Source organism: Aptenodytes patagonicus, chromosome 13, assembly GCF_965638725.1.
Source record: "Aptenodytes patagonicus chromosome 13, bAptPat1.pri.cur, whole genome shotgun sequence".
Lineage (NCBI taxonomy): Eukaryota > Metazoa > Chordata > Aves > Sphenisciformes > Spheniscidae > Aptenodytes > Aptenodytes patagonicus.
In genome coordinates this window covers 9813685-9826141 of record NC_134961.1, presented here as the reverse complement: position 1 = coordinate 9826141, position 12457 = coordinate 9813685, and the positions used below count along the sequence as shown (strand labels likewise).

At 41.9% G+C, this 12457-nt stretch overlaps 1 protein-coding gene across 4 annotated transcripts in view; it reads right to left on the bottom strand.

Moving 5' to 3' along the window:
- The window catches only part of MAD1L1 (mitotic arrest deficient 1 like 1), a 387234-nt gene that overhangs the window by 162579 nt on the left and 212198 nt on the right, over nt 1-12457 (bottom strand). For all 4 annotated transcript variants that reach the window (XM_076350728.1, XM_076350729.1, XM_076350730.1 and 1 more), the window contains one exon: nt 4413-4503. In XM_076350728.1, coding sequence (XP_076206843.1) covers nt 4413-4503 — 91 coding nt within the window. The remainder of the gene's footprint in view (nt 1-4412; nt 4504-12457) is intronic.

The window sequence follows — 12457 nt, the reverse complement described above, 5'->3', positions numbered from 1 at the left end:
TCCCTGAGATCCTCTCCCAGCCTTCTGTGACCCTGTTCAGGTTTCCTTGACTGCCAGCATCCACAGGTGATTCCTTTTACTCAGAAACAAGCAAGAAAATAAAGACTCCTTCCATTTAGCCTCATAAATGCACATGCACATGCTCAAAGGGATTAGGCTGCTAGCTTGGCTCTGGGACTAGAGGCGATTTGCAAGCCCAAACACATCTCAGTGTAAAAAACATCATCTCCCTTTTATCTGTACAGACCCACTTATCTGAACTTTAACTGGAGTCTCATTTTTCTCACCAATCAGCTGTGAACTAATTACGAGGACTTCTAACTAGTCCTGCTCCCCCTCCAAGCATATGGATCCAATTAAGTCAAACTGCAGCTGATTTTAATCAATCTTCCTTGAAGCAGCCAAACTTGAAGAATCTCTTCTCCTTCAGCTCGAAGAGTAGAGGAGAGCAGGAAAAGCAGGAGAGTAGTATTTGCATAAGGAACACTTCACATCCGCTTGGTTGCCTGTAAACACAAGGCTCCTAGCAGTAAGAAATGCTAATTGAACACTCCTCACAAGTCTTTCCTCCCACTTTATCCGAAAAGCACTGATTTGATCAGTCCCTTTTGTTCCTGGAATCCAGTTGCAGTTTTCCACCAGCAGCTCGGGAAGATGGTCCAGATCATTTCAGATAACTAAACAAACCAAACCTTTCACTGAAATCTCAGCAAGTCTGCCCACCGTAGGCCAAGCAGTAACAGCGCATTTGTTTTCCTGGAAGCCTTTCTTGCTTCATCGAAAGAAAGAAGGGTAGCGGAGAGGAGAGAAAATTGGTTAAACCCACTCTTTTCATGTATTATTTGACTCCCTCTCCTGAGCCGCAGTTCAAATGTTTTTCTTAAGATAATGTCCTGGGTGATGAGGAGGCACCCTCAGCAGGGTGTCATTTCGCTACAGTTCCAACATTTCTTGTGTCTTTGTAATCTGAGGTTTTTATTAGCAGTAAAGACCTGACCAGTGAGTAATATCCATGCTAAAGTCTTTATACCAGTGAAGGAAAAATCAATGCAGCCTGCAGCTAGGTGTCAAGAGCCAAGGGGTTTTGGAAGAAGGGGTGTGTGGAGATGGAAAGCACCTTCAGCCATAATTCAAGCTGTCCCCACACAAGCACAGAATACAAAGAGATGTCAGATGTTATATACACTGCTGCAGATAGCTATCGGTATCTCGGTTTCTTTATTCACTAATAATGAGCTCAGGGAACGTGAATCACACACCTAACACAAAAGTACCTTTCCACGTGCTTGCTTGCCCTCTGGCCAGTCCATCAGGGTCCTGTAGTTCACAAAGTGGGCTATTATTATCAGCAGCCAAAGCAGAGATGAGCAAAATTCATGTGCCAATACTCGGATACAAAAGGATGCGAGAGGCGGCAAACATTTTTGAAACTTTACTCCTTTCCACACATTGATACAGTCAAACACTGACATTTTTAATTACCAAATATTAGCCGTATCTCCCTAATTTCATTCACCACACACAGCTTTGCGAACTCTATAGACTTCAGTCCAGCGTAAAGCAGTCAAAGCCTTAATTTTACATCCTGCTTCTTCCTCTTCCAAATTCACAACTTCAATACAGCCCTTCTATGTATCTTTCATTCAGTAGATACAATTCCAGAAAGTCAGAGGTTTTATTTTAAAAAAGAAGGAAGTGCAAATAAAGATTTGTCAGAAATCGCCCTCATCCTACCTTGTTTAATGTCACCCCCTACTTTCTCTTACACCTTTATTTGATTTGATGCCATGCTTTTCCCATGTTTGTAATTTCAATCATCTTTCTGTTCAGCAAAATTTTCTTGCGATTTCTGTATATAAAGTTTGTTCTGGTTTTTTTCCCTTTGTGATAAAGAGACGTTATTTTAACCCATCATTTCCCAGTGATTTCTTTCAGAGATGAGAATAAATAACATGTCAAACCAGCAACATTTCAGTGACCTTATCTGAGTGTATAACAATATTTTCAGCATATTTGCTCAGCACTGATAGAAGTAGTGAATTTCTAAGCTAAGTCTTAACTTAGTGGGTTCTCACTGTAAGGAACCTTCTTCGAATGTATTTATAAAAATGTCATTCTAAGCTTAGCCTGTCAAGATATTTGATTCTCAAGGTGAATAAAAAATGGGAAGGCTGATGTTTTGCCCTCTGAGGAGTTCTGAAATCTTGACCATTCAGGTGGGCACACACTGATCAATACTGACATTTTAGCATTCAGCTTACATATTCCTATATTCATGCTTTCTTCTCTACTCCTCCTCTTTCGGAGAAGCTGCTTTTAGCATCTAGTCCTCTAAGACATAAGTAAAGTGAGAAGCTAAGGAAAGGGGGAGCTACCTCCTGTTAAATAAAGAATTAAAGCCATGTCCTCAGCCTTGGCAAAGCAGATGTAAGAGCATGATTACTTTAATTCAGCTCACTAACTAGCCTTTTGGGCAACTGGCAGATTTCTCTTTCCTAGACCTGCTAAGCCAGATGACCACCTTCCTTCTCTTTTTCCACACCTACATGTTATCTCACCCTTCCCATAGAATTTTTACTCTGTTTTATCTGCAGTTTATTCCTCACTCCCTCCGCAAAGCCCTGACCTGCCCAATACTGCATTCAAACAGCGAGCACCATTAATGAGATCAGTCATGGGGATCCTGTGACGAGCTTTCAAAGCCTTTTTGGTGAACAGTACCACTGTTATTGCAGAGTAGCTTTACCACAGTATGAAGGTCCCATCTTGTTCCTATCACCACATTACTCTTCCATACTGTGAAAGCTCAGCTATCCAAACGATAGCTGCTGATGATCTCCTCTACTGAGGACCAGAAGGGAGATAATTAGCAAGACTACACTGAAGACTTTGGACCTTTCCTCTTTGAATGTGCAATTTAAAAAGCTTGGTGTTTTGGCATCTCAAGAGCTGTATGAGCAAACAAAGCAGAGCATCTCGAGACATCACAAAGGAAGTGGGGAATTTGTCTGGTCAGGCTTTCTTGGAAAGCCAGCAGCCATTGTAAGACAGCGTTGGCAGATTAAATGTGACCTGGGTGAGTCGTAGTCTGCTCTGAAACCAAAGCTGCTGTTGTGTTTGTTGGAGACCTAAGCATCCAAACACCAGCCCAAAGCTTTCATCTCCTTCTGATGACTGAAACCCAATTAAAGGAGAGCCGCGTGACAGGTTTCACACTAAACATGGCTCAGCAGCTCTTAGCTCCCCGCTTTATCAAAGCTGTCACTTCCCCTGTCCCTAGGAATTGATAATTAAAAAAAAAGATTTGATTCGCCTCTAATAGGTGTCAAGAGAAAAATCAATGGTCTGTCTGAAATCTGGGTAATTTCAAACCTGGAGGTTTTCTACCATGAAGTAATTTACACGAAAATGGAAAAAAAAAAGGAGAGAGAGAGAGAGAAAGAAAGAAAAATTAAGAGAATGATATGTTACAATGCCGAATGGTTCAGCATATCAGAGAGAACAGAAGGGAGAGAGAACACTCTTCATAGCAGGATGGGCTTTGATTAAACAAGTCTCAGGTTCTTGTTTGCTCCAACACCTTTCAAACAGGAAACACTATAAAAGCTTAAAGCAACTCCCGTGCCCCTCCTCTGCACAGGAAAGCTGTTCCCAGAATGAGAGCTGGCTGAACAGACAGTCCACTCAACTGCTGCACATGCCCTTGCCCTCCTTCAAGGAGGGTGAGACTTCACTGATCTACCCAGAGTGAAAAGCTGAAGACCTTCTGCCCTATAGGACAGCACTACCTCAGGAAAAGGTAAAACACCCACAGTAGCACAGCAAAAGAAACACCCTTTCGTCCTTCTGACTCCACACCTTCTGCCTCTCTGTGTCTGTGAGCTGGAGATGCTGCCATGTCATCTTCTCAACAGCACTGATGCTTCCTGGCTTGGAAAACTACTACCTAATGAGGCCACAAATTGGTGGTCTCTGTCTCCATCGCTAATAGCAGCAGTGGAATCTTCAGTAGAAATGGAGCTCAAATTTTCCTGTCAGCTCCATGCTGTTAAGCCCTGCCTACACTCCTGCTTTGGCATGAATGAATTTAGAGACAGACAACTTATGGTAGTGGAGTTATCTAAAATGGAACAGTTTTTAAGGCTCCAGGAAGAAAAAGAAGAGGTTCTAGGCAAAGGCATCAAAAAAGACAACTGCATTTCTGTGATTGCATCTGACATCAAAACACTCAGTAACACGGTCAGCGATACAGGTGTGTTGGTGCAGTTTGCATAGACTTCCAAAAAATGCCTTGCCCAGACTGAGGGAAGTGAAGTCGTGTGCTGTGAGCATTCTGGCACATCTGTTAGAACAGCTATGGCGAACGGACCATGTGAGGCTCTCCAGCCGCTCTGGACCTCCACATTTCCTACCTGCAGAGTTAGCTTCTCCAGTTTCATTTCCAGAGATCTGTTTGCCTCTTCCAGCTTGCTGCGTTCAGCTTCCAGCTCCTCAATTTTCAGCCTGAAGAAGAAGGAAAAGTTAATAGACACCGTGTCCCTCCACAGTCCCACCACAAATAATCAATCACAAGCAGTATCAGATTATTCCTGTATTCAGTACCACAAAGCTACACTACTGAGGCAGTTAAAACATATGACTAAAAGATACAAGTCTGTATGATGAAAATGTAATTTGTAAAAGTATATTAAAAATATACAACTTGAATATAAAGCAAATCCAACTTAGATACTTCCTGAAGCACAGACTGAGTCTAGACCATCACGTTTAATAACCACCAACAGCTAAAATCTCCACGAGTGCATCAAATCTCTTTTTGATCTGATTTATACTTTTGGCCTTCACAACGCTCCTTGGCAGTAAGTTCCACAATTTAATTATGTGTTGTATGAAAAATTAGTTAATTTTGTTTTATATTTCACATGTGATTATTTCACTGAGTACTTCTTCGTTCTGCTATGAAAAGTTGTGAATAATTGTACCATACTCCCCTCTCCATACCACTTTACAGGCCTCCTCTATTATTTCCTGAAGAATCTCAATTTAGTCTTTCCTCACATCAAGGATTTTCCATATTTCTGCTCATCTTTATTGCCCTTCCTTGTTCTTCTTCAAGTTTTATATAGACCTTTTGCTATGAGAAAAGCTAGAACTACAAACAGCACTCAGATGTATTCAGTGGTATAATAAGGCTTTCTGTTTTGTTCTCAGCTTCTTTTCTAATAATTCCTAGTATTCTGTTTGTCTTTTTAACTATGGAACACTTACCTGATATTTTTAGAAAACTGTTCATAATAATGTAAGATCTCTTTCTTGAGTGATAACAGCCCATTTAGAGCCCCCTATTGTGGGAGTAAAAGTAAAGGTGTTTTTTCTTATGCACATGGGTTTTGCAATTATTGACGTACAACTTCATTTCCCATCTCAAACAGCATCATAAGATTCTTCTGAAACTCTGAACAGTCTGATAAGATTAATAATTTCATATCTCAAATTCTGTCACCTCACTACTCATGAACTCCTCTGTGTTGGACAACAAGTTCCCAATAAAAAACATTCTCGGACCTAGCGGAAAACCCTCGGTATTGTGGAAACAACGTTTATTCTTTGATTTTCCATCTTTTAACTTTGTATTACATAAGCAAGTTAATGGAAGAAAAATGCATCAAGCTTTACAAAGTGGGAAGACATTATATTATCTCTGGCTCAGGAAATCCTGGAGACAAGGCACTAGAAGCTAGGGGAGCCTTCTGGCAAAGTACCCCAGTAGCTTTGCCCTGTTCGCACGGTCATCCACCACCGGCCACCCCTTCAGACAGTACACTGGGACAGCCAGCCCTCTGTGATTTTTATATTCTTATTAATCCAGCAAAGAACCTTCTTTCTTATTCCATCAGAGTAAAGTTTATTTGTGACCTTTGGCTCAAAGCTTTTTGAAAGGTTAAATATATTTTATCAACCATATCAGCCTTAGCCAAATGATCATTGAATCCTTCAGAGAACTCTATCAAACTTGTTGGGCAGAAGATATTAATATGAAATGTTTGATATAACATTTCTGCTTGCATTTAAGTACAGAGTACAAAAACCTTAATGCTGCCTCAAGAACCTCACCTTTCACGCGTTAACTTCCTGGGACTAACTGCAACTAATGCATATTAACAATGATCTTTGCATTCAAATTTCTCAGGATCCTTCTCCAGAGTATTTTTAAAAAAATAACGATCTTGCTTGATAATACTCACTTTTAAATGATCTAAATTAAGCTGAAAATCCTGGCACAGTGACAATAAACAATGCACTCATCTGCCAGTATCCCAAAATTATGCAACAGAAATTTCAGGTACAACGAGGAAGTTGTCTCTCCTATTCACTGGGCAAAATTTACAAACTTTTCCACAGAAGCTGCTTGATCTACAATATGTTCAGTATAGAAATGTCTCCTCTACAAATATGCAGCTTGAATTGCTTAAATTATTTGTAAGCCCGACCCCTGCTGGTAATTTTCAGATATTATAAAGTATCATCTTTTTCACTCTTGGAAGCTTCTAAAATGCTGAGGAGCAGCTTTTAGCATTGTCTAGGCCATTAAAAAAGATCATCGATAATTTCCAGAAGAGAGACAAAGCTAGCGGGGATGGAGGATGCTGAAGAAGCAGGAGACTGAAAAGGTCAGAAAAAATGGAAATTCAAAATGGAATTAATGCTTTTATTGGTGTGTTTCTAAATGGATTGCAGAACAGGCCACAAGAGCAGCAACATTTTTCTCTGAGGAACAGCAGCACAGCAGCTACTGAAAGGGCAGAGCCAGACACAGGACTCCCACCAGTACTTTCTCCATACTTGACATGCTGAATTTTAATTTAGAACACATTTCTCCCCATCCAGCCTCCCAAATAAGCTGGGATGTTGCCATTATCTGCCTGCAGAACTTCTCTCCATGTGGAGGTTTAAGCTCAGGCCTCTTAGACGCCCTCTACAAATCATTCACAGCAGTCACCAGAAAACACGTCACAAAGATCCGAGACAAAGCGAGCTGTAACAAGGGTAGGTTTAAGTCATATTTTTATGCTATTTCACCTGCAGTTTTCAGATTTAATAATTTGTTCGTGCCCTTCGTGCCTCACCGAGGAAAGAGCGGTGATTCAAAGCCCGAGGTGTTTGCAGTCAGGCAGCGGACTACCCAGACTGCGTATTTTGCGACCGGCAGCATGCACAAGAGCACCTGCAAGTGTGGCTGAAGTTCACAGCCTCTTCCCCACGAGCGTGCCCTTGGGCTCATCCCTCAGATGCCTGCTCCTTCCCAATACCCCAGCTATTGGGGTATCATTGGGGTATCCTCCTTTCCAGACACAGCGTGGGGCTTCCTGCTGTGCACCTGGGGGGAAGACCAGCCCACCGAGGTGCAGGGAGCTCCCCTCCACGCTGCCTCAGCTCTGCTCTCCTTCAGAGACAAAACTTGCTGCTTCCTCTGCGCCGAGGACCAGGAAACATTGCTGTAACCTCTTTGTACCAGAGAGGTTTTTAGGACTGACTAGCACTTTCACTACTTATCCCTCTTCTAACCTATTTTTAACACTGTTAAGTGTCCTGGATCTGCAGTGGGAAAGCATTAAGAACCATTAGCAAACAGCTTGTGCTATTCTAGCTTTGCTTTCCAGCCCTGGGGAACGCTTCCCAATGGCAAAGAGAGAGAAGCAAGGGAAATCCTATCTATATATAAACACAGCGAAGCATTTGCAGCTGGTGGTTAAGATACGGCAGTCAAATATTGAAAAATATTTACTTACTTGGCACTTCAATTTTTTCATTTACGTAAATTCAGGTACAGGGCCAACTGTGTACTGCTTTTGGATGCAACAGCATCCACAAAGGCAGCCCTTAGTCTGCATGCACCTTGTGCTCTCTCTGTCCAGGGACATCTGCACAAGATATGTGATGCTATTTTATCACCAATTTGCATGCCTCAACTTGTTACATATGGGAGTTACTTTCAGGTAGGGAGAACAATCCAAGATAAATTCACATGAGAACCACAAAAAGCGGAGTACAGAAACATCTGGGTACAGCACAACCATCTATCAACTTAATGTTTGGCCTGGAATGAATGCTGGTGCCCATTTTAAAAGCAGCCTTGAGGCACAAGGGAAGAAGAAACATCAGTTACTTTCTGAAATACTGACACCATTCTTAAGTTTTGTGACACGGGGAAAAATCATTTGGATTAATTTCTGAAAAATTTACCAACTTCTTCTCCATACAGGGGTTTGAAACATGAAAATATTTAAACCCTGGCAAAGACCTCTTTGCATTTCTGTAAGACTTTTCCTGCATCAGATGCAGACAGCTTAACCCAGAGCCAAGGGCTCCACAGGCACAAGGTAAATTCAGGTCTTCTCCGCAGCCTTTCATAAGATCAAATTTAGTGCAAGAATAAAGATTCATTGGCATTTGCTCAGACTCGTGGCTTTTCCCACTTTTGAAAACTGAGCTTTATATTGCCTCCACTGCACGTTTCACTGTCCCAAATTAGAAGAGGGAACAAGAAAAAAAACCCTACAGCCTCAGGTCTCCTGAAATGACACTTGTGAGAATCAGGAGACATCCCACCATGTGCATTCAGTCTATCTAAAAAGTGCTTAGATGGTGAGCAATGGCTGCTAGAAAGGCCAGGCTGCTTCTATTTTAGATAGGAAGAAGGGGGGAATGTTTGATTTTCAACAGCGTCTAGGCACTTCCAAAAGTCTCTTTCAGTCCAGAGCTTTTCAGTGGAGTTAACCAGTGACAACTCCCCACCATCACCCCTTTATCTTTCTTTTATTTGTTTTTAATGTTCTCAGATGTGATATGTGATTGCCTGTAGAGCAGCGTGGATATTGATGATGACGACATGTCTCATGGAGGCCCCATCTGCGAAGAGGACATGGCCATGTGGAAAAGCTATTGCTGAACAGGAAACTATTGAATGGAGCAGAAAATGTATGTGTTGGGAAGACACTATTAAGGGATCCAGATGGCGTTGAGATGGTCTTAGGAGCAAAGCAGACAGAATTCCAGCAAGTGTGACTAATAGGCATTGGCAAGGACATGAATTTCTTTTGAATTACTGTAACTCTACCCAGTCACTAAATCCACAGAAAACATTTAGGATTTACTGGGGTTGCAGTTCGACAGCAGAAAGAAAAAAGTTCAGATTTGTTCCAGCTGAAAAGGTCCTTCAGCTGTTGCCACTTAAGTCTTTAATGAAGTTCTTTTTAAATATATTACTTTTATTTATAGGTTCTGAAATACTAGCTCTGCACAGTTATCACCTTCCCTCTAAAATGTGCTAATGCCTAAATGCTCTCTGCTTTGCTATACCCCACAGTGCATGAACTCAACAGTTTGCAGTTTGACCACTTTTTCTTTTCATAAGGTCTGCAGAATATAAACAAATATGATTTCAGAGGGAGCAGCAAGAAGTGTGAGAAATGACAGCATTAGCACCGGCTTTTATTGTCTCTTCAGAAACGATGATGCCGGGAGAGAGTTTCACATTTAAAGTTATAAAAGGTCTGACGAAAGAGCACTTTGTTCTCAAGAGAAGGAGGGAAAACTGATAAAGTCTTTCAAGTTTCTCGCTGAAAATTTACTTTCCATACTAAAGAAAAATGAGACAAAAGATATATTTTTAAAAGCTCTCATTCACTCACAGGAGGTGAATATAGATTCAAAGGATTAATACGGACTTTTTTTTCTCCTTTATGTCTCTCCTGCTTTTGTTTTCAGAAGTTAGCTTCTAACCGCAGGGTGTATATGGAAATGCCTGGAGGCTCACAGTCCATTCCTGCTCTGCGGACTCCCCTTGCTGGCTTCTGCTGGTTTTCCTCTATTTTTCACATTCCTTCACAACAGCAGCTAACTGGAGAGGCTGGGCTCAGTCCAGAAGAGCAGACGCATCGTACTGTAGGTTAATGGGATTTCAAAGATCACAATAAACTACAGAAACGGAAATAATTCCCTCATAAGCTGTGGCATTTCTTTCCACACTTTCTAATTTGAACGTTTGCATTCTTCCTCCTGTTTTCTGCCAGAATTAATTTCTGGCAGCAGTCTGTAGAAGGAAGGAGTAACAGTGGAGCTCGTGTTACTCGTTCCTCCTTAGCAGCTACGTAAAATTGAGTAAACCTGTGGTCCTGTTGAGGCCCACAAAGACACAGGAGGAGGACAAGCACAGCAGACCTAATCCCTTCCCGTACTAATCTCTGTTCTCCTCCCTTCTGGTTCTTTAATCACAGCTACCCAATTCACCTCTGCTGTACGGAGAGGACACATCCAGCTGAGCCATGAGGAGTGTTCTGGCGTGGACCACGGCACATTATTCCTGAACCCCAAAAGCCTGGGGGAAGATAGCGATTTATCTCGCACTCCTTTGAGAAAGAGCCTCTTCTATGAAGAAAGAACTTGGCCCAGTTTCTTGTCCAATGCACAGAAAATGCCAGAAAACACTAAGTAAGGCCCAACCATGTCCTTTGACTGCTTAAGTCTAGAAGCATAAGAAAAAAATCTTCATGGGGTCAATTCTACGGTGCTGAATGGAGTGCTTGACAGTCTGAGAAGACATCTGAAGCAGCAATAGTAGCCAACAGTAAGGAAAAAGGAGCAGAGACTGGCTTACCAGCTCTCCAGCAAAGAGAGATCCAGTAGAAAGAGAACACTTTGCACCAAGTCATTTACTGTTAGAGCTGAGCAGTGAAAAGAGTGATTAAAACCAAACAAATCCATGCTTTTTGGAACAGCTTTGCAGCTAAATGACTAGCATCAGGGCCTGGGACAAGTATTTAAATCAGCCATAACAACAAAAAGTGGTTCAGTAAAAAGCGACAGAAAAACCAGCCTGGAATTAGATCTTGGGACTGTGGCCTCTGTGCATCCATAGCCTCAGGAGCATGCAGTACTGGAACGGGAAAGAGAAGAAAAGACAAAAATATCACCATGAAACAACTGCAGAAGCTTAGCCTCTTTGCTGAAACAGCTTTCGGTGTACGGCTCATCACTGGAGAACAGCTCCGCACCATCAACGGCTTTACCGGGAATAGGCCTGTGTTTCTGTCATACTTTGTGTGGAGGCTTTGACACAATTTCATGAAAGGAGGAGAGAGATGAGATTAGTAGTCAAAGAAATTCTTTAAAAACAAAAAAGAGGGAGAAAAAAAAACATTATCTAGAGGGTTTTAGGGCTACCTTTGAGCAGAACCTAACACCACAATCCCGCAACAAGCAGGTACTTGCGAGCTCCACTTGTCCCTGCCCAGGAAACAGGTTTTAATTCAGGGCGAAGCCAGACATCTCTACCCCTACTGCCAAAAGCCTTCCACAATATGAAGTGGTCCTGGACTACGTGGCAATCCAGCTGTTTTTCCCCCTACACATGCTGTTCCTGAAGCTGCTCAGTTAATAGATGGCAAATGCTGCTCAGTGAAGATAAACACTGAATAATGAGTCTTGGAGACGAAAATAAAGAGACTGAACGTCTCCTACATGAAAGGGTGCTGCAGCCCGTACCAACCCAGGGAGGGAGAGACCGAGGAGGTACTGTAGAAATACTCTGAAAAGCTTCAGCTCCCAGAAGACAGCAAACAGGATGCTGGCTTTAGTGATAGAGAGGCATAATATTAATCAGGAGTGATGGGTTTAATGTTGCTGAGGAGGTGATGAATACTTCTGCAACAGCATAAACATCAGGTTTCAAGAGGGTCTAGTGTGCCTTAGCAAAGGAACAACCTGAATGAGCTCAGGTCAAACAAACATCCACGATACGCAAAAGCAGACAGAGACAGGTTTATTCCCCTGAAAAAGGGAATCCATAGCATACTATGCTCTACCAGAACTCAAACATATGATAGAATAAAAAAGGGAGATGTATGCCTTGGGTCTTCAGAACTATTACACCACCTTGAGGGAACTATACTCCAGGAGCGAGTCCCTAAGATTAGGTGTACAGCCCTAAAACATCTTGGAATGGCTTAGCTGAATCTGTGTGATTTTCAAACACCTCCTCTCTGCTATGGAGCTGGGCTTTCAAAGCCGTAAAACAAGTTCCAGAGGCAAAGCACAAGAGCAAAGTCATAACGTAGAGTCCAGTAATTTCTGCTTTCTGCAAGATACTGCTTGCTGCAAAATCTTGCTTTCAGTCCTAAGAGGCAGTAACACTCTATAGTGATGGAGCTGAAAATATAAAAGAATTAAGAAATGAAACTCCAGCCAAAGTCTTACATCAGCTGAGAATAAAAAACTCAGCCTGTCAAGATCTGATTTTCTCAGCTTAAATAAAAGGAATTTTATTAAACATTAAGAAACAGATGAACTTTTCTGTGCTCAGTATTTACTGTGTCACTTGCTTTGGAATGGAAGCTGTAAATGCTTTAATAAATACATGGAAAGGTTGTCTAGCTTCACTGTACCTTTTGTAAATGCT